Here is a 23,373-nt window from a genome sequence, read left to right on the forward strand (position 1 = left end):
AATACTTTCTCCCATTCCACAGGTTACCTTTTCATTTTGTTGATGGTTTCCTTTGCTGTGCAGAAGATTTTTAATTTACCATAGCCTCACTTTTTTATTTTTGCTTTTGTTGTCTTTCCTTTTGGTGTCAAATGTAATACTTTCAACTGACACATTATTCTCTGTTTTTTCCTACACAAACCTAGCCTTTGAACTCCCCCCTCCACTTGTTTTTTCTCTCAATCAAGACTACAATGATCATTAGAATTTGTTCCAAATTTAGAAGTACCATATTTATTAAGATATATTAGTAATGATTCAGTGCGTGCTTAGTTATGCAGGTAATTCTTCAAATTATGTAACTAATTATAGCCCATAGTCAAGCATCACATGCTTAACTGTATAAAATTCAAGGATTTTGTTACAAGTCATTATGCTATATTTGCCTATGCAGAAATGCTTTTCTTCGTATTTTATGAAGACAATAAAAATTATTGCTATTGAATTATTGGCATATTCAAACAAAAATCTTAAATTACAGAAATTTCTGCATTTTATCCATCTGTGCTAATATCAAATACGCCCTAGTTGGGAAAAAGAGGGCAAAACTTTTGAAATTCACTTTAGTTCCAAAGCAGAGGGAAATTTTACCATTGTGCCATTTATTTCTCCAATTATTTGCGTTATTAGGTCTACCTGGGACATTGGGGAAGCAATTTGTCCAAAGTAGCCTGCCTTCTTCATCAATGTATCTCTTGACTCTGTTCTCCTTACTTTGCTGGTCTCTGAAGATCTAACTTAATCCAGTCTATTAGAAACGATATATATGTAGGCAGTTAGGTAGGTAAGCATGTGTATCGGCCTGTGGATAAATTGTATGCATATAATTAGACACTTTTTATTTGCTTGACTTAGAGTAGGAAATAGAATACCTTTCTGAGGTTATAAATTGGGAGAGCCTGGAGATGTGTGAGAAACCATATAAAATTACACACAATTTTGGCAACAGTTAGCTCTTGTGATGGTTTAAGCTCCTCCCACTGCCCCAATACTTCCAACAACCTACTCACCCACACAGTTTCTGCCTTCTTTATAAGTCTTTTTTTCTCAAGATGGCGAAATGTGCCTAAAATCTCACCCTACGGTTCTGATAACATCTATGAAATAACATTGGACAAATGTAAGAGAAGGGTTAATATAATTCCGTATCCAAGAATGTTCTGAAAAAGAGCCTCCAGTTACTTAAATTGGGATTTTGACATCCATTTTCACATTCATTTCACTGTTGTCCCAAACAGCTCTTTGTCACTATACCAAAATCTCCATTCAGTATCAGGTGTACCAAATGATGTCAATTTTATTCCCCAATAGTTATGCAATTAAGACAACCCTATGGCAATATTTAATCTATCTATTCCTTTTGAGCTGTAAATTAGATAACATTACTTACTGAAGATAAAATACAAAAATCTTCAGTGACTTTTGCAGGGACCAAAGGTCTCAATTCTAGTAAATAACACAAACTATTATTTTTCTCTTAATTATCTGAGTCCACAATTTTAAAAACTTCAAGGGGTAGATATGTAAATAATTTTTAAATCACATTATCAACTTTGAAATCCAAATATAATTTCTCTCTTAAATACAAAAAGTTTCCACAATTTCATTTACTTTCTGTAAACATCACAATTTCTGGTATATGCTAATTTTTCTACATATCCACCAAGAAGAGCAATAATTGTTAAAGTATACAGCAAATTACAACTTCTTAAGAAAGCCCTTTACTTAGGTATTAGTATAAATTATTTATTTTCATCAAAACCCTTTCATGAGAAAAAATCATTTGACTAAGTTTTTCCTAATTATGAGATACGTATATATTTATTATATTTTGAAAAAGATGAGCATTAACCATTATGTTATGGTCATATCTCCACTTTACTGATTGCCTAACATTGCATACTATGGATATTCCATAATAAACTTATCAAGTACTTTATTGTTGAGCAGTTAATTTATTTCTAATTCCTCAGCATTATAAACCAGACTATGGAAAAAATTTCTTATATAGAAATGCTTATGTTCATTCTGATACATCCTTGTATTTATTTAAAAAGTATTTGCATAACACGTTATGTCAGACAGTGTTTTTTATCCTTTTATAAATGTTATGTCATTTAACCTTCTTGATCAGTCTATGAAGTAGACTATTACTATTCCCATCTTACAGATACAGAAACTGAGACACAGAAAGATAAATCAGTTCCCCCAAGGTCACAGAGGTAGTAAGTAACTGAACTAAAACTCACACTCAGGCACTCTGAACATCACCTTATGCTACGTCTCTGAAGTGTAAGTTCTAGGAGAGGAAACAGTGGGCCAGAAGTATTAACATTAGGAATTTTCAGTATATTTTGCTAAACTATTTCCAGAATATGTTTACCAGTTTACATACCTACTAGCAGTGAAACAGGGTAGCAATTTCTGTATCATCTCAGTAACAACAGACTTTTTTTTTTCAATTTAAGAAGAGATATATAATTTATTTGAATACTATTTTATTTAATACTATTGGAGTAAAACATTTAAAAATATGACTATTAACTATTCATCCTTTTAATTTCTTAAATTGTCCTTTGCCAATTTATTTTCTGTAGTACTTCATTCAACAACTATTCATTTAGTGACTATGGTATACCAGGCAAGGACTTCTGTGAATGAAATAGATAAAATCAATGTCCTCAAGGTGCTTACATCCTACATGAGGAGAGACAAACAAACAACAAACAAAATAGATAAGTATATAGTACACTATAGATATGTTCTATGAGGAAAAAAAAAGCTTGAGCTGAGTAGGGGGATCAGAAGTCGTGGGGTTGCTTCATGGGGAAGATGACATTTGAGCAAAATCTTGGAGGTGAGAAAGTTAGTCTTCTAGAGGATGAAATGCCCAGAGAAAGGAAACAGCCAGCACAATGGTTCTAAGAAGGATCCTGCCTGGTGTGTTCAAGGACAGCAACGAGACCTGTGAAGCTTTAGCCAAAGGAGCAAGTGAGGGGAGGAATGGTTGAGGTTGAAGAGGCATGGGGTAGTGGAGATAAAGAGGAGGTCATGTGGGATCTTGTAAACCATTGTGAGGACTTTGGCATTTATTCAAACTGTGATTGAATTCTGGATGTGTTTAGAAGGTAGGGACAGAAGGATTTCTGATTTGCTGCAGAATGTCAGGGAAAAAGACTAGTCTGATGAACCCAGGTTTTTGGCTTACACAACTGGAAAGATGTTTCTCTCCATGTTTCAGCTGGAATGTAACTTTTTATATTTTTGTAAAAATTATTTACATATAAATAATTTAAAGCCATTCTGTATCCTATTTATTATAAAAATTTTCCTAGTTTCTTTTTGTTAATGATGTCTGTAACATACAGACATTATTTTTTAAATTTGTATGGAAGCAAACTGATTAACATGTTGCTTTCAGTTTTCATTATTCTGCAAACATAAACACTTGCCTATGCTTTCTCCTTACCATTTTATATTTAATATTTTACTCTATCTGGAACTAATTTTGATGTATGTTATAAATATGGTATCAAACTCTTTTTCAATTGTCAATCACTTATTCTTATGTCATTATTTGAAAGGTTATTTGTATCATCTACAAAATTAGGTTTTGGAGTTTTCATTTTATTCTATTAAACTGCATTTTAATAAGAATTGCCATTGCTACAACATTCAATCTTCCACTCCATGAAGATTTCTTTGAATACTTGCAGAATTTTATCTCTACTGCCAAATTTTAAAAATAAAATATATTAAAGTGCATCTCATTGTTGGTCTCTTTTAGTTTCCTGGTTCGTAATTCATCTTATAAATTTAAGATTTGTACCTTCTTTTCTTCAGTTTAGGGGAGGTTTCTTTTATCGTATCTTCAAATAGTCCTTCTGTTGTGTTTCCTCTTCAGCAACACTAGGTATCTGCATTTTGCATTTCAATTATTTTTCCCCAATAATTATACCCCAATCCTCTCTATTATTTATATCACCTTATTCTGTAGGTTATTATAAAATGAATTTTCTACATTATTGATCAAGTCTACTCTTTCTGGTTTTTAATGTTGATACTAAATTTGATGTTGACTTTAGTTTCCTTTTTTTTAAAATCCACTGGGGAATTTTTCTAAATTTATTATTTTTTTGAGAAGGAGGATGATTAGCCCTGTGCTAACATCTGCTGCCAATTCTCTTTTTGCTGAGGAAGACTGGCCCTGAGCTAACATTTGTGCCCATCTTCTTCTACTTTATATGTGGGACGCCTACCACAGCATGGCTTGCCAAGCGGTGCCATGTCTGCACCCGGGATCCGGGCCGGTGAACCCTGGGCCACCGAAGCAGAATGTGGGCACTTAACCGCTGCGCCACCGGGCTGGGCCATGACTTTAGTTTCTTAACTCAGTCCGCTTCCTTTTAATCACAGTCAGTTGCTTCATCATCTTTCTCTTTACTTGTTCTTTCATCAATTACTGTTTTCTTAAATATTTTGAGAAGAAGCAGTGCTTTATGTAATTTACTTCTATTTCCTGTAATAAACCTTTTAAAAAGTCAACCTTATTTCTAAATCTTGATTGTTGGATCTTTCTTCCTTATGTTGCTGGTGCTGAATTAGGCACTTTTCTTGTTGTTGTTGCGTTGTTGTGCTTTTCCCGTTCACATCTGCTGAAATGATGAGAAGAGCGCCTAGCCCTCGCATTTGCCCATATTGACAAAGGGTGGATTACCCTTGGTTCCTTTTACTGTCTACACGTATGGAACTAAATTTCTCTTTCTCATCTTGAGCTCATATGCTATTTTACATACAAAGCTTCTAGCTAAATTTCTGGTGTCTGGCCGAGACTTACATTGTATACTTCTTCTAGATTCAGGAGGAAACTCTTGTTTCTCTTTCCAGTTATGATATATAGGGAGAAGACTTTATTTTTGGACAACATGAAACTTTTACATTTAAGTGGCAGTGGCAGTAATGGAGGATGTAAAACTATAACCTCTAGACGTCTCTGTTCATACCCACTTTCCTTGTGTTTAGAGAAGTATTAATGGGGGAAACTAGAGAAATATAATGGTGTGACAACACTGGTCCCTTTAAAACCTAGCCTTTGGGGACTAAAAATATAGTTTCTATTCTGATGTTAGTAGAGGCTTTGCATCTTTAAGATAATAGATACTGAAATCAGTTGAAAATTAAAAGTCTTGCAACTCTAGTCCTTCCAACATGATTCTCTAACCTTTCTCTCTCTCCCTCTGTTCTGCTTTGGCAGGTAATGATGTTGTCAATATTCCTAACTGAAAATGTCCATATATTTTGGTATTTTTGTAAGTATTTCAACCAAAGGCAAAGGACGGTAAAATTACTCCTAGATTTTTTCCATTATAAAGACATCTTACCTATTGGCTTTTGAATGACAAAATAGTCTCATACCAAAAGTTACAAAATAACTTACACTTCAAAGAATTTTCCTAACTCTCCTCTGTTGATATAGACCTCAACTAAATGCATGTTCTTATCATTTATTGTTTTTATTATTTTTATTCTCCAAAAGTTCTTATTTATTATGCTCAACACCCTAGAAAGGAAACTGGGAAATTAAATCTATAAATAAAAGAACATAAAGTGGAAGCATTGCAGTCAACTAAAGAAGAGAGATTTCTAGCAATCCACAAACCCATTGCTATTTGCTCTCAGTTGATGTTCACTTTTGGAACAATTCACATATCCAAGTTGACAGATGATCAACTCATTAAAGAACTTTTCGTAGTTCTGAGTGCTTTCACAGGGGTGTTTTTGTAGAAATATGAACTCTGCCACGGTGAACACATACATCAATACTATGAGGATAAAGATAGTGGGAATATCTCTTCTGTTGTGAGGACGTGGAACCAAGAAGAGTATATTAAATGGGCTAAGAAAAATACTTCTAGGGCCTGTCGTCTTCAAGAAAATGCTACCCACGCTGTCATGACAGTGTCACATTTTTTTGGAATGGAGATATTTGCAATATAACTGACAAACCAAGATAGGTGATGGTAAAACTAAAGTGTAGAGTCAGATTCTCCTCGCACTGTTATTGTACACATGATGGAGCATCAGCATCACTCCTGTCAGAATATTCTTGGGGCTGAATCTCCAGTGATCTGTAGAATCTTAGACACAGCAGATGAAAATGCACTTTTTTTTCCCCACAAATAAAAAGTAACAAATTTTGGAGAAAGAAAAGATCATTGGCAGTCATAATAACTTCTGTCTTCTGTGACCATATATCTTATCATTCAGTCATTGGACCTCATTTAAAGGATTGTATAAAAAGACTTTCAACCACTCTGTAAATATATATGCATATATGAAAATTATTGATAAATTATAAGGCAGATATTTGTCTCACTTTTGTCATTTTTGTTGTGTCTTATGAAATGATTGTGTATGTTTTTTCTTTGCTTGGGTAATGTGATTTCAAAATAAATCTCATCCAAGCAAAAAAAAGTGCATTTTGCACCTTTTAAATATTCAAATATTTATGTAAAATATAATCTAAAATACAGGATAAACAGATATTTGAGTACATGAATTCTTAAACCATTCCTTAGTAAACATATTTTGAAGTTGAAAAGATAACATATTGAAATCAAAATATAGTTTTCTTACCTTTCTGGATACGTAAGTGATTTTAACATGAGACACTGGATGATGTATTCACACGTGGAACATCGTTGATGTGAGCTCTGAAAATATGCCAAATGAATGCTTGAAATATTTACAACATCGTTGAAAAATTGAGCAAGAATCTTGGCTTCTTGAAGTTTATAAAATGATTTGTTCTTCCTAAACAGAAAATTTGATATGCTCAGCATATTAGTAATTTAACGTATAATTTAACTTTAAAATCAATGTAATCTTAACAGTGTAGGAAAGAGAGAACAATATTATAGGAAAAGGCCAAACAATAAAATATTTGTTACTGTATTAAAATAATTTGAACAAAAATTTAAAACAATAATAATAATATATGCATCCCCTTACACAAATATTTTGGTAATACTTTTTGAGAAAACAGTCATATACCTTGTCTTTTTGACTAGGTGTCTAGATTGCACATTTGTCTAAAATTAGAGAAGTCATCTTATGCTTCTTTTTTTAGACCCCTGAACAACTATTACAGTTCCTTGAATAGACTGGTGACTCAAATAATAATCTTTTGTTGTTTTATGCCACTTTTTCAAATATTTGTCAATTAAAGTAATAATTATAAAAGCCTAAGATTCAAAAGAAAAAAATAAAGGTAGTATTTAAGAAGTATGATTTCCTGAGCATTTACAATAAACCCAGAACTGTCATGTAGCGTGACATACTTGACCTCATTTAACTATTTCTACAACTCCTTTTATTAGGTACTATTAGTATGGCCATTTTACAAATGAGAAAACTGAGTATCAGAACATACAAGTGCCTTTCCTAAGCAAGTGAATGCAAAGCTGGAATGCAAACACAGCCACGTCCATGCTCTTCACCACTCTACTCAATTCCTCATCCTTATGTACTAGAAATGTGAGACCCCGCAGTCATTTAGGTCAACATGAGTCTGCTTGACTCCAAAGGGAACTGTAAAGGAGGAGGATAATGATAAGGAAGAGGAGGAAGAAAGAAAGGGAGGGAGGGAGGGAGAAGGAAGGAGGGAAGAGAGAATAAGAAGAGAAGAGGAGAGGAGAGAAAGGAATTGTTTTAAAAATTTGTTGAAATAATTTCCTCCATTGAGGCAACAACTTGCCTGAGCAAAGGTGACAGTCTCACATAGAACAGCTGAAGAGCACCCAGTGGAACACCCAGCACTCAGGCCTCTTCTATTTGTCTTAGTTCTCCCTTCCTTTTGATTCTTCAAAGCAGCCAGGCCCATAAAAGGATGTCAGCACTCCCTTCAAAGCCCATCTGTACTCCCTCTTGGCAGAGTTACTACCTCCTCTTTCACAGAATATAGTGTCATTGGTCATATCTCTAATTTCTGGCCAAGAGCTTATCCAGGTTTCTCAGAGATACTTCAAAGTGAACATATCCAGACGGGAATGTGTTGTCTTCTCCCACAAATTCACATCCACTCCAATGGTTTCAAATGTCATCTGTTCACTCATGACCACCAAATCTCTGCCTCCAGCTGAGCCCTGTGTGCTGAGATCAAGACACAGGTATCCACTGCTATTCACCACGTCTACTTGGATATCTCAAGGATGCCTAAAGCTCAGTAGGTTCAAATCTAAAGGATATCTTCCCCAACACCCAACTCTCACTAAAAAAAAATCCTAAAATTTCCAAATTTCCTTATCATTTTAAATGGCATCACCATGCATTGCCCAAGTCACACAACTAGAATTCACCCTTGATATCATCCTCTTTCAACCCCTATATCCAATCTATCATAAATTCCTACTCACTTTGTCTATGAAAGATTCTGAATCTGCTTTGAATCCAGCCTCATTTTTGCATCTTCACTGCAAACTCTGAATCTCAGGGCACCATTATTCCTTGCCTATATTCTTGCAACACCATCCTATCTTTTCACTCTCCAATCCACTGTGGTCAAATTGTTTTTCCAAAATAAAAATCTAATCCTGGCCCTAACCAGACTGCTCCAACGAATACACTTCAGTAATTTCTATTGGCCCAAAGAATAAAATATAAATCCTGGAATATGTACTGCAAGTTCTAGTTCCTACAAAATCTAGATGCTCTCTACCCTTCATCTCTCTCCTTCTTTCCCTGCCTCTATTCTCAGATGTGATGAACTTCCTTCAGCTCCTGAAATGGGCTATGCTCCCTCCTGCTTCAGGATCTTTGCATTTGTTGGTCCTTCTGCCTAGAATGTAGCAGAGCAGACTAACTCCTGTTCACCATTTAGGTCTCAACTAATACAAAACATCCTTAAAGAAAATTTTAGTGACCCTTATAATTCATATACCCTATTTTATGTTTCCATACACACTATAATGTGGCTAAAGACAATTTTCACAGATTTTATTTGCATACCTTTATAATTATTTGATTACCTTTATATCTTTCATTAGGCTGTAAGCTTAATGAGGGTAGGACCATGTCTATTTTTCTCATCACAGTATCCTCAGAACTTAGCATAATGCCTAGTTCAATGCAGACACTCATTAAAAGTTGTTTGAATAGAGGAATGATGAACATCATCATTTTGCTTGTATTATGTATTTCTAAAGTCTATCTGCTGCACTGGGCTGAAATTATGTAAGGACAGAAATCTAATTTGTCCAAAATTTTACCCCTAATTTCTATTACAGTTCTTGACCTACAGAAGCTTTCAAGAATTTTTGTTGAATGATTAATTTAGCTTCTCTCCATGCATCTCCTAGCTCAGGGAATGACAACATAATTTAAATAGTCACCAAGCTTAAAACCTGAAGTCACTCTAGATTGGTTTCTTTTCTTCAATTTCACATGTTTAATTAATCATAAAAATACATCTATTCTAAACCCTAAAAACCCACTTCCACTGACTTGGTCTAAGTCTCCATCATCTTTCATATAAATTATCACAATAGCCACCTCTCTGGACTTGTTCCACTCTAATCTCCCCATCACTCATCCATCTTGGAAATTATTCTAACCTGAATATCCAATATTGATACACACTGTTTAAAATCCTCTATTGGCACATTAATATATTTGGCATCATATTATAATGTGGAAGTGATTTTTAGTGACATAGAAAAAATGATCACACTGTAGCATTTAGTATAAAAATCAGGATGCAGAACACATTTGCAATAAGGTCCTAATTTTTCTAAAAAAAATTAATGTGTGTGTGCACAGGGGTATGTACAAGAAGAAGAAAGGAAGACAAGGAAGAGGTGGAGAAGGAAGAGGTGGAGGAGGAATGGTTATAAACTAAATGGTGAATGTGAGTATCCTTGGATGATGTAATTACAAATGAGTCTCACTTTCTACTATATAGTATGACATTTTCTGTAGCGAGCAGACATTCCTATTTTAATTTTGGACAGGAAACCCCAAAAGATCATTTAAAAGTCTTGAGGGGCCAGCCCTCTGGTACGCCAGTGAAGTTTGCACATTCCACATTGGCAGCTGGGGGTTCACCAGTTCAGATCCCGGGTGTGGACGGACCTGGCACTGCTTGTCAGGCCATGCTGTGGTAGGCGTCCCACATATAAAGTAGAGGAAGATGGGCACGGATGTTAGCTGAGGGCCAGTCATTCTCAGCAAAAAAAAGAGGATTGGTGGCAGATGTTAGCTCAGAGCTAATCTTCCTCAAAAAGAAAAAAATGTCTTGACTTCCCTGGCATCTGAAACAGTTTAAATCCCAAAGCATGACTAAACTTATTAGCAAAGAATTATTAATAGAAAAACAATAAAGCCACTGGCCAGGCTTAGATGGACAGATTTACCGTGCATAGTGTTCCATATTTTACATTCCTTCATGAAAAATGCACTAATTCAAGAATTTGAATAAAATGCGTCAATATTTCATGGTGCTCTGCACAGAACATGATGCTTGTAAAGGAAATCAAGACTCACAATTTCTTTGCCATCTGAACAAGTTTGAAACAACTTCTCTGTGACAGCAGGCTGTGCGCCATTACTGAACTTGGGTACTTCCCTAGCTCCACGCCTTCGAAGGCACCCTTTCTCCATTCCCTGACTGCAATACCTCCCTTCAAATGCTTCCTTGCTTCCTCCTCTGTACTAACACAGCACATAAGTGCTTGACTACTATAAAACGTATTACTCAGCACCGTAATTATGCATTAGTCTCCTCTGATATTCTGTGACCAGCTTGAGAATCATAACACTGTTATTTTCGTTTGGATCTCCATTATTTGGTGGAAAGCCTGAATAAGTTTGGTTGGTGCTGAAAAACACTTGTTGAATAAGTGAATTCAAAAACTAATAAAGCATAATAGTAATAAATAATAGGTCATACATACATGCGTGCCTGTATGTAAATATATATATGTATGTATGTATACACACATGATTTTAAGCAATTTAAAGTAACAAGCTATTACGCAATAATATTATTTATTACAATACATTCAATCAGTGCTCAAAATTAAGTAGAAAGAGCTTAAAAGTTTCTCTTAATAAAAGATGGCCCTTGATGTAACTTAAGAATTTGGATTGAAATCCTGGTTTACCTTCTTTTATCTTCTTCTTTGGGTGACTGAAAGGAAGTTGAAAGAGGGGAAAATACAAAAATAATTGGTGCTCACTCATTACCATTTCTATGCCACTATTAAATTATCTGCAATGCCTTTATTAAGTTTAAGAACATTAAATCTATAGAATATAATATTAAAAATATGTTTATCTCAAATTTTTAAAAATTTTGCCTAACTTGTAATCCAGAATATTATTTCCAAGGATGACCATGGTATTCCATGACAAAATAGTCTTTGTGTTACTTCAGTACAGAGGTTCTCAATATTTTATCATCATGGACTTCTTTTATTATCATTTTCTTTGCGAATTCTAAGGTTTTAAAGATTAATGTACAAAAAAAACTTCATGTGTTATGAGCTATGGCTACTTTTTATATTTTTATGTTGTTCTAGATTTTAACTAAGGGTTCATGATAACGCTGTAAAATTAAATATAAGATTACTATTGTTTGTGATACTAATGTGAAAACAAATAAGCATGCAAGGAGTTTTTCCTAGTTCACTGTTAATGGTTGAACATGTTTGGATGTCACAATGTACTCAAGTCTAAGGTCCATCGCACATTAGGTTTAATCAGTTCGGGTACTGTAGCTACCTAAACTGTGACAACAGTAAATGTTGGCTATCCCAACTGTGCCTCCTGAGATTCTCCTGATGTCAACAGTAACCAGTCTAAACTTAAACCAAGTTGTTTCTAGTCCAGGCACAATAAAATAAAGTTTATCTTTGACTTCATCACTATACATGGTACCTATGAGCCTTTTGAAAACAGTTACATTATTTAATGGATTTCTAGAAGTCTAACACGGCAGGTTGGAAACCACAATTTTAACAGTAACATGCACCTTTATATCATTCTTTTGCTGAAGGGAAAATGAATTTCCTAGTTTGAGAATTTATTAAAACCCAAATACACAGTCAACAAACTCAAGCTGAGAACATTCTCTGAGATTATTAGATAACTTTAAAAATATGTATACTGGCCTACCCATACAAACATAAAAAGTTAAATAGAAGATTAAGAAAAAAACAGAATCCTCTTCTATTATTTGAGGAATTTGTGGCTAGGAGTGGTTCTCTGAAATACTGAAATTGGGGCACTCTATGGACAGAAGCACTAGATATTTATTCACAGCACTGTGAACATGACATGACTGAAAAGAGAGAGAATTAGAAGACAGGATGGTCTGAGAGCAAGAACATGAGAATGATAGTCAAAAGAGGGGGAAAAAGTTTATTTTCTCCTAACTCGTGGTTGCTAGCTGTATAACAGAAACAAGTTCTTTAGTCTCTTTCATATTTGATATCATCCTCCATAGAATAAATGAATTAGAATATAACACCCGAGATCCTTTTGATATTTAACATTTCAAGACTCACTGGATAGAAAATTTACATCGTTTGGATTATCTTCCAAAGTGAATGCTCAAGAAAATAAGCATTTAATTTACAAAAGAAAAAAAATACTCAATTATACTTACTTATAGAGCCTTGCCTTTTCAACCACTCCAATCTGGTTAAATAATTTAAATGTAATATAGCCATCCTTCATAGTTTCATCCAGAGATGTGATACTGAGAACAAAATAATAGGCTACAAAACAAAAATATAGAGTGCAATTCGTATTATTTTTTAAATTTATTTTGGCACATATGCAGATATGCATGTTTGTACGTATGTATGTAATCTAGGCACACATTAAATATGCAAATAATATTGAGAGGCACTCATTTGGTACATGGGTAATATATTTTACTTCTTGTCAATTCTTAACTAGTCTTGAAAATGAGTAAAGAAAAAGCCTCCAGACAGTCAAGGTATGGTGAAGAGTTGGCCAAACAATTAGTGAATACTAACTGGTCTACAAACCAAAAAAATTCAGAATTTAGGTCAATTAAACAATTTTTCTTTTTCAATAGCACATCTAAGGTAAATATGATAAGGTTCTTTAATTATCTGATTAATAGTCCTAGCTAAATTTGCATGGCAAATATAATTCCAAGTTTCACTGGTTGATTAGGAATGACTGTAAACTTAAACAATCCTATACAGAGTGAGCTCATGGTAGTTCTTACTCAAAATATCCCTACTAAAACTTGATATAGTATATCTTTCAGAGGCAAAGATGCTGAACTCACCTCCGTAATCAATATTGTCTGGGCTATACAGAAAGTTCTGACTCTATGTGAGTTTCCCAAGTACCTGGCACCATCCCTTAGAAGACAATGTATATACACAGAAAATGGAACGCAAATTTTCTTCTGAGAAATATTGTGCTAAAATTGCACATGCTAGGTGTTAAATGTTGCTGCTAAACAGCCAAGAATAACTTCTTGCCTTATGCCTGATGCTTAGTACTACTTCACATATGGTAATAGATTTATGATTGGACCTCATCAATTTCGAACACAAGATACATCAAGAAATGCATCTCACTTTGAAGTGACTGCCCAGCTTTAGAGAAAACACTTTGGTTTACCTTACCCAAAAAAGTAGGCATTCAGATCTGCTCACATGATTTCTGGCAGCATGACATATTGAGATATTACAGAATAAGCCCACCTCCTACTACAAGTACATAGAAATTCTGGATGTGCAATCTATAAATTAAAGGTACAACTAAACTCAGATGAAGGAAGGGGACATATCAAGAGGCAGAAATGAAGAGAAATTAAAGTCAAGGCTATCAGAAGGACTGAAGCCCTGGATCTCCACGGGACTTGAGAAGTGGGTGCAGCATGGAGACAGAGGCTGAAGTGTCAACTTCCATGCTGGACCAGGACATATGAGGCAAAGCGAACGAACTGAAATGAAAATCCCTGCACAGAGTCAGGGACCTTAATTCTCTGCTTCATCATTGAAAGAGGAACTTGGAAAATTCCTCCTACTGATTGTGTGTGGGTTTTAGGTGGAAAAAATGTTCCCTCCAGCTAATGCAGAACCTAAATTTACACTTGCCACTTGGTGAAGGACCCACCTCCAAAATGTACATAAAACATGCTCCAGGATTATGGTACAAAAGTTCTGAGAAAAACAAAACCCAACTTGCTCTGAAGGGAGAATTTTGAGTAAGAGCTGACTTCTGAGGAGTTTTCTATATTAAAAGAAGACATGAATCTTTATTTTAAAATGGCACAAATATTTTTTCTTTAATTTTTAACAGAGACTTAGATTGACCACTGAGACTAGAAAATAATAAAAATACATCATGCATAAATAGATAGATCAATTGATCATTCAATAAACAAATTCAACCAGAAGAAAACTCCAGATTATCTGCAGGGAACAATTAAATTGACAGTAAATGAAAACAGTAAATTTATCTGAAAACAAGAGAATTAATATTTTCAAAATGCTGAATGAAAATAACTCTCAGTGTAAAATTCTACCCTGAACTAAATTTACATTCCAGAGTGAGGGAAAGGTAAGGACATTTTCAAGGAAACAATCAAATAAACAGAAAGACTAGTAGTGATAAGTCACTAAGGGTATATTTCAGCAAGATAGAAGGTAAACTCAGAAAGAAGGAGTGGAAAAGAGAGGGGAGGACAAGATAAAATGTAGAAAACTGAAATTGGTAAATATAAATGAGCATTTGCTGTAATGATAATATTCATAATAAACATTGATTGTTAAATAAGAAGTAAAATAAAATACTACAGAACATGAGATTGAAGATAGAAAAGAAGACACACGATTCAAAGGCTCTATGAGGCAAAGTGTTGTTGTGACAGAATCCAGTAAAATAGTCTGTGAGGCAACATGCATTTTTATGTATAAAGCAGAAAAGAAGCAAGTCACCAGGAAAATATAACAATCTTGGACATTTATACATCTAAAGAATCATTGCTTCAGAACACATAAAGCCAAAACCTAAACAAAGTGACTGTCTACTAAAATAAAATATTTAAATAGGACTCAAATTCTAACAAAATAGACAAAATGTCCAGGTTTTGATTGAAAATTATCCATTATGCCAAGAACAGAGAAAACCACAACTTTGGTGAGAAAGGATAATCAACTAATGCCAACACTGAGATGAATCAGATGTCAGGATTATCTGACAAGGATTTTAAAGGAGCCATCATAAAAATTCTTCAAAGTCCTTTAGAGTTTATTGAAAAAAATAAAGAAATAGAAAAATCTCAGCAAAGAAATAGAAACGGTAAAAAAATAAAAGTAGAAATTACATAAGTGAAAAATACAATAACAGATACAAAACTCACCAGATATGCTTGATAGTAGAGTGGAGATGATAGAGGACAGAATCAGTGAACTTGAGGACAGATCAATCTGCCACTCAATCTAAGCAACGGAGGGAAAACAGACTGAGGGAAAAAAATGAACAGAGCATCAGGCACATGTGGGAATGTAACAAAAGATGTAGCATCTGTATTATCAAGGTGTTAAGAGGAGAGAAAAGAGAGTGTGGTGGAAAGAATATTCAAAGAAATAATGACTAGAAACTTTCTAAATTTGGTGAAGGAATCAAACACATAGATTCAAGAAGATGAATGAATCTGAAACAAGATAAACCTAAAGAAATCCTCACCAAGACATATCATAATTACACTTCAGAAAATTAAAAACAAAGGAAAAAAACTTGAAAGCAGCCAAAGAGAAATAATGAATTACCTACAGAAGAACATCAATTTGAGTCACAACGGCTTTCTAATCTGAAACCACAAAGGCCAAAAGGAAGTAGCATAACATTTTTCTAGTGCTAAAAGAATAAACTCAACTCCGAATCTTTTACCCAGCCAAACTATCCTTCGAGAATAAAGGAGAAATAAAGAAACTCAGACAAAGCAAAACTAAAAGAATTTCACATTAGCAGACTCATTCCTAAATATTGTAAGAAGGAATTTCTTCAAATGGAAAGGAATTGATGAAATAAATAATCTTGGAGAATCAGAAATCAAGAGGGAACAATGGGAAGAGAAGAAATACGGATACAAACAATAGATTACCCTTTACGTCATGAATCTTATAAATCATATTTGATGACTGAAGCAAAAATTATCACATGATCTGATACTCAAGATGATGTTTAAACGTGGAAAAGGTAAAGGAACCTAAATAAAAGTGAAGTTCCCACATTTCACCTGAAGTGGTAAAACGTTGATACCACTAGACTATGAAAAATCACGTATGCATATTGTAATTGTGGTAGACCTCCCCAAATATCTCCACGTCCTAATCTCTGGAGCCTGTGAATATGTTACTTTATATGGCACAGGATGATTAAGATCTCAAATGGAATTGAGGTTGCAAATCAGCTGCCCTTAAAATAGGGACATTATCTTGAATTATCCAAGTAGACTCAATGCAATCACAAGACCTTAAAAGCAGAAGAAGACAGAAGAGAGTCAGAAAAAGAGATGTGATGCAGAAGAAAGGTCTAAGAGATGCAATGTGAAGACTCAACCCAGCATTGTGGAAGAAGAGGCCACAACCCAAGGAATGCAGACAGCCTCTTGAAGTTCAAAAGGTCAAGGAAACAGATTCTCCCTTGGAGCTTCCAGAAAGGAATGTGGTCTTGCTGACTCCTTGATTTTTGCACAGTGACACTTGTGTCACATTTCTGACCTACAGAACAGTAGGATAATAGATTTGTGCTCTTTTAAGCCACTAAGGTTGTGTAATTTGTCATGGTAGTGATAGAAAATGAATAAAGATTTTGGTATGACGAGTGGGATTCTGCTATAACAAATATTGAAGAATGAGGACGTGCGTGGCTTTGAAACTGGCAATGAGCAAAATATGGAAGAATTTTGAGGAGCACAGTAGAAAAGCCAAGGTTACTTTGAACATATTGTTAGTGGGAATGTAGATATTAACTACTCTGCTAGTGAGGACTCAGAAGGAAGTAATGAGCATGTTATTGGAAACTGAAAGAAAAAGAATTCAGGCTATATAGTCACAGAAAACTTAGTGGAATTATGCCCTGAAATTATGCGGAAAGCAGAAAGTGTAAAGGAAGAAACTGGACATTTAGCTGAAGGGCTTTCTATGCAAAGGTGTGGCCTTGTTTCTTATTGGTGTTTATGGTAAAATGTGAGATGAAAGACAAAAATTGAGATAAAAGTGCTAAAAACAAATCCTGCACTGACAATTTGAAAAATCCTTTCCTATCAAGTTTATAAAAGATACTAAAACTAAGAGATTCACCATCAGGAAATCATATTCTTAAGAAAATGTTAAGAGTGTGGATGGACAACCTTTTGCTTTAGAAAGATCAAAAAGAATATTCAGTAACATAAAAGGCTCTTTGAAAAGATTAAGTGTGTGACCCATAGATTCCCTCAGCCATCTCAGCAGAGAAAAAACATAGAGATAGGATTATCTAGACTTTTCTTTTTTCTTTATATTTGGAGGAGGCTCTTATCTAATGGAATGAAACTCTGTGACATACATGGAGATCTACAAGGTTTTTGAGAATGTTGTAGCAGCATAAATACTGCCAGGTTGGACTGAAAGGAACAGAGCAGAGCGTACAAAATAAAGAAGGTTGTGAGACCCCTAAAATCCCGCAGGCAAGAAACAAGCTGATAAAACTACGCAGCTGCAAGCATATGACAGCATGCATACCAAAATAATAATAAAAAAGAAGAAGAAGAACTCTGAGAGCCTAGAACATGGAACTGTGAACCCAGGAGGCAGAACCCAGAGGGAATAAACCACAGAGGATTATTCCCATGTCTTGAAACCAAATGAAATTTGCCTTGATGGACTGTAAAATTGCTGGGGACCATTGACTCCGTTTTCTTTTCATTTTCTTGCTTTTGAAGAGGAATGTTTATAACTGTTATCCTACGCCTGTCTCAACATTGCATTTTGGGAGCAGGTAACTTGATTCTTGAGTTTCACAGGCTCCCAAACAGAGGCAAATTGTGCCCAAGGATGGATTCTATCTAGAGCCTCAGTCAATTCTGATTAAGATTTAGAATTGAATGATACAATTTAGAACTTTTTATCTGATGAGTTTAGATGAGATTTTTGACTTCGAGTTGATGCTGAAATGAATTGATGATGTTGGAGACCAACCAACAGAATCTTATTAACATATATAGAACACTCTAATCAACAAAAGCACAATACACATTTATTTCAAAGGCCTAAGAAGCATTTATCCAAACAGACCATATCTTGGGCTATAAAAAACCTCAACAAGTTTAAAAGAATTGAAATCATACAGAGCTTGTTCTCTAATCATAATGACACGAAATTAGAAATAAATAACAAAAAAAACAGGAAAATCTCTAAAGTTGTGGAATTGAACAACACGCTCATAAATAACCCATGGCCAAAGAAGAATTCTCAAAAAAGAAATACATAGAATTGAGTGAAAAGGAAAATACAATGTATCATAACATGTGGGATACAGTTAAAGCAGTGCTAAGAGAGAAATTCATAGCATTACAAATGAAGAAATATCTCAAACCAACAATCTAATTTCCTGTCTCAAGGAAATAGAAAATGAAGAACAAAGTAAATCCAAAGAAAGCAGCAGGAAGGATGTAAAAAGGAACAGAGCAGAAATCAGTGAAACTTCATACAGGAAAGCAATAGAAAATCAATTAAGCAAAAAGCTGGTTCTTGAAAAATAACTATAATTGATAAACTTCTACAACACAGACAAAAATAAAAAGACAGAAGACGTGAATAACCACTATTAGTGATGAAATAGAAAATATTACTACAGATCCTGTAGTAATTAAAAAGATAATAAAGAAACAGTACAAACAACTTTATGCTCATAAATTTGACACCTTAGAAGAAATCGACCAATTCTTTGAAAACCACACACTACAAAAACTCAACCAACATGTAATCGACAATTTGAGTTACCCTATAACCACTGAAGAAGTTAAATTCATAACTAAAAAGCTCCCCAAAAAGAAATCTTGAGGACCAAATGAATGCACTGAAAAATTCTACAAAACATTTAAATGAGAATTAACACCAAATTTCACAATATATTCCAGAAAATAATGGAGGAGGGAACACTTGCCAACTCTTTTTAGGAAATAGTGTTGCCCTTGTATGAAGACAACATTACTCCTATGACAAAACTGGACGAAGACAGCATGAAAAAGAAAACTATGGACAAATCATCTCTCATGAACTTAGACACAAAGTACTCAACAAAATATTAACAAACCAAATCCAACAATGTATAAAATTTGTGCATTTGTACACTATGACTAGGTTGGATTTATTACAGGAATGCAAGCCTGGCACACCTTCTGGAATCAACCAGTGTAATCCAATATTTCAACAAATTAAAGAAGAAAATCATATGATCATATCAATGATGCAAAAAAGCATTTGACAAAATCCAACACACACTTATGAGAAAAACGCAGCATTAAGAACAGAAAGGAATTACTTCAACTTTATAAAGAATATCTACAGAAAAGCTACAGATAACAGCTTACTTAATAGTGAAAAACTGAATGCTTTCCCTCTAAGACTGGAAATAAGGCAAGATGTCTACTCTCACAATTCTTATTCAACATAGCCACTGAAATAAGTCAAGAAAAAGAAATAAAATGCATACAGATTAGAAAGGAAGAAATAAATTTTCCCTATTTTCTCTATTTGTAGTTGGCATGATTGCTACATAGAAAATTCCAAGAAATCTATTTAAAAAATCCAAGAAATAATAAATAAATTCAGCAAGCTCCCAGGAAGCAATTTCAATACAGAAGATCAATCACATTTCTGTATGGTAACAATGAACATGGGGATATAGAAATTTTAAAACATCATTTACCATCACTCAAAAAAGAGAGAAATACTTAAATATATATGTAACAAAAGATGCACAGCATCTGTATGCTGAAAATTCTAAAATGCTGATGAAAGAAATCAAAGAATCAAAGTAAATGGAGTAACATAACATGTTTATGAAGCAGAAGACTCAACATGTTATAGACATCAGTTCATCCCAAATTGATCTATAGATTTAACACAATTTCTATGAAAGTCTCAGTCAAGTCTTTGTAGACATAGACAACTTTATTTTAAATTTATATTGAAAAGCACATACCCTAGAATATTTACAATAATCATGACAAAGAAGATTAAGGAGGAAATAGTCACTCCATCTGATAATAAGGCTTCCTACATAGCTATAGTCAGAACTTAGGGCTCAGCAAGGAGTTCTTTGAGAGCAAAATCATGTTACATGATAAGAAAAAATGATCAATTAGACCTCATCAAAAGTAAACACTTTTGGGACCGGCCTGGTGGCATAGTGGTTAACTTCACGCGCTCCACTTCGGTAGCCTGGGGTTCACAGGTTTGGATCCTCATCACAGATCTACACACTGCTCATCAAGCCATGCTGTGGCAGCATCCCATATACAAAATAGAGGAAGATTGGCACAGATGTTAGCCAGGGACAACCTTCCTCACCAAAAAGAAAAAAAAGGGAAACACTTTTGCTCTGCAAAAGTGAAGATATGAAGAAGATGAAAAGACAGTTAAGTTACAGACTCTGAGAAAATGTTTGCAAACCAAATATCCAACAAGGACCACTCTCTAAAATATATAAAGAACTCTCAAAACTCAACAGTTAAAAAAAAAAATTGAATTGCATATGGGCAAAAAAACAAACACACCTTTCACCAAAGAAGATATACAGAAAAGATATTCAGTATTATCAGCCATCAGGGCAATAAAAATTAAAACTGCAATAAGGTATCACTATGTGCCTATCAAAATAGACAACATTTTACAAATAACGACAGCACCAAATGCTAGCACGAAATCAGAGAAACTGGATTACTCATACATTGCTGGGGGGAATGTAAACTGGAACAGCCACTCAGAAAAACACTTCATCAATTTCTTATAAAGCTAAACGTGCAATTAGCTTATGAGTCAGCAACTGTATACCTGGGCCTTTAAAAGAGAGAAATGAAAACTTATATTCATACAAAAACTTGTACACAGATATTCATGGCAGCTTTATTCATAACAGCCAAAAACTAAAAAATCCCGATGTCCTACAATAAATGAACGATTAAACAAACTGTAGTACATGCATTCCATGGAATATTACTCAGCAATAAAAAGGAATGCATTACTGATACATGCTACAACCTGAGTGAAGCTTCAGAGAATGATTCTGAGGGGAAAAAGGCCAATTAAAAGATCACATGCTGAACTATTCCTTTTATACAACATTTTCAAAATGACATTTTAGGAATGTATTCATTTGCACCGGGGATGGGAGGGGAATATATGTGGTTATAAAAGTGCCACAAGGGAATCATTGTGATGATGGAATTGTTCAATATTTTCATTGTCGTGGTAGATACATAGCCCTGTAAGTGTGATTGAATTGTATAGAGCTAAAAATACACACACACACACACACACACCCCACACACACATACGAATGTGTGAGGAAATCTGAATAAAATGATGAACTGTATCAAAGTCAAAACTGTGGTAGTCACATTATATTATTCTATAGTGTTGTAAAATTTTACCATTGAGGAAAACTGGATAAAGTGTACACAGGATCTCTCTGTATTATTTCTTCTATCTGCATGTGAATCTAAATTTAACTCAATAAAAATTTTAACTTAAAAAATGGATAGTCCCAATTCTGAATGATAGGACACATTACCAACATTTAAGGAATTATAGTATCTTAAAATTGATAGCAAGTGTTACTGTAAGATATTAACAATAACTGATCCAAAAATATTTTTAAATCTGAGAATCTATTTTAAATATTTATCCCCCAGTAACCAAGGTCAAGGCCAGTGGCTGAAAATTTCACAAGATTCTTCATATAAAAGAATTTATTTTTATTTATAAACCACTTCCAGCTTTTCACCTCTAAACAGAATAATTTTGCTTTCTTTAATAACTCTTCATAAATCTAATTATTTAATACATTTCTATGAGATTATCTTTTGTTCTTCAAACTTTCTCCTTCTGTCTAACTGACTGTAAATGTGTTAGGAGGATTATTATTTACCCACTATTTTTGTATTTATGTAGTTTAGCTTCAGTTCCCAAAGAGGTGTTAATAGTGTAGACAGATGTCTTAAACTCTGTAAACTGTCATACACTGACATAACTCTAAGGGTGGGAAGGATAAATCACACAAATTTGCAGGAAAAAACAAACGACTTTGATTGTTTCTTTGGGAAAATATTACCCAAAGCGTATGTTCATTTTATCTAAAGGATCAGGTCCTTACTTTTAATTTGTCCAACTGGCTCTAACAAATTTTAAAGTTCTTTGAAAGGACATGATGGAATTTGAGCGAGCAAAAAGATCATTTTGGGTAAAATATAAGTAAGAATATAAAATAAATCATTTGGGAAAACTATCAACAACTTACTACAGAATGGATTTGCGCCAGTAGTATCCAAGAACACAGAGGTCTGAAATCTTCCAGCTGTTTTTTCTTTTAAAACATCTTTCCATAACTCAGCTTGATAACCTGAGATTTGAGAAACAGAATGTTAGAAATTGGACTTCCATCAAATAGTATACAAAATTTTCAAATTACTAAACGAACTAAAGGACCAATGTATTACAATAAAATTATACTAGTCATTTGTGGATTTTTATAACTTAAAAATCATTTTTCAAAGAACTTCACATTCTGTTTATTTTTAATTAAAATAATGACTCTTAAATTCAAGACACAAATAAATCCACTCCTTGGAATTCTTAACAGAGCTTAATACGGCTACAGTCCATTTGTAGCAGTTTTTACTGTTATATTATAAATTCAGAATTCTACTTGTAACTGTTTTTAATAAATTCAGCAGAATAAACTGATTAGAGAAAACAAAATTTAGCTCCATGAGTACAGCCCCCAATTCTCCTATATATACATTCATACAGATATGCTACACATGTCTACACAAGTGTATATATTAGCATCTAGATAGCATCTATACATACTATATATTGTGCATACAACATATATATTTCAGATACATACATTATTTGTACATATAGAATACATATTATACACACACACACCTATATATATAAATGCTTCCCACTTCATGTATTCATCTGTTCCTACATTGCTACCTCCAAATTTGAGATTTGATTATCGTAGAAAGAATATTGAACTGCTTAACTCTAGTGCTCACTTGTGCCCTTA

The 23,373-nt window shown here is 34.0% G+C and overlaps 1 protein-coding gene across 5 annotated transcripts in view; it reads right to left on the minus strand.

Moving 5' to 3' along the window:
- The window catches only part of LIPI (lipase I), an 80,041-nt gene that overhangs the window by 11,534 nt on the left and 45,134 nt on the right, over positions 1–23,373 (minus strand). For 3 of the 5 annotated variants that reach the window (XM_070252701.1, XM_070252700.1, XM_070252702.1), the window contains 3 exons: positions 22,594–22,695; positions 12,704–12,815; positions 6,676–6,852 (listed from right to left, as the gene is read on the minus strand). In XM_070252701.1, coding sequence (XP_070108802.1) covers positions 6,676–6,852; positions 12,704–12,815; positions 22,594–22,695 — 391 coding nt within the window. Of the gene's footprint in view, positions 1–675; positions 788–1,049; positions 1,137–6,675; positions 6,853–12,703; positions 12,816–22,593; positions 22,696–23,373 lie in introns of all 5 variants that reach the window. The other 2 variants (XR_011433074.1, XR_011433073.1) reach the window with 2 other exon arrangements.

Source organism: Equus caballus, chromosome 26, assembly GCF_041296265.1.
Source record: "Equus caballus isolate H_3958 breed thoroughbred chromosome 26, TB-T2T, whole genome shotgun sequence".
NCBI classification, from domain to species: Eukaryota; Metazoa; Chordata; class Mammalia; order Perissodactyla; family Equidae; genus Equus; species Equus caballus.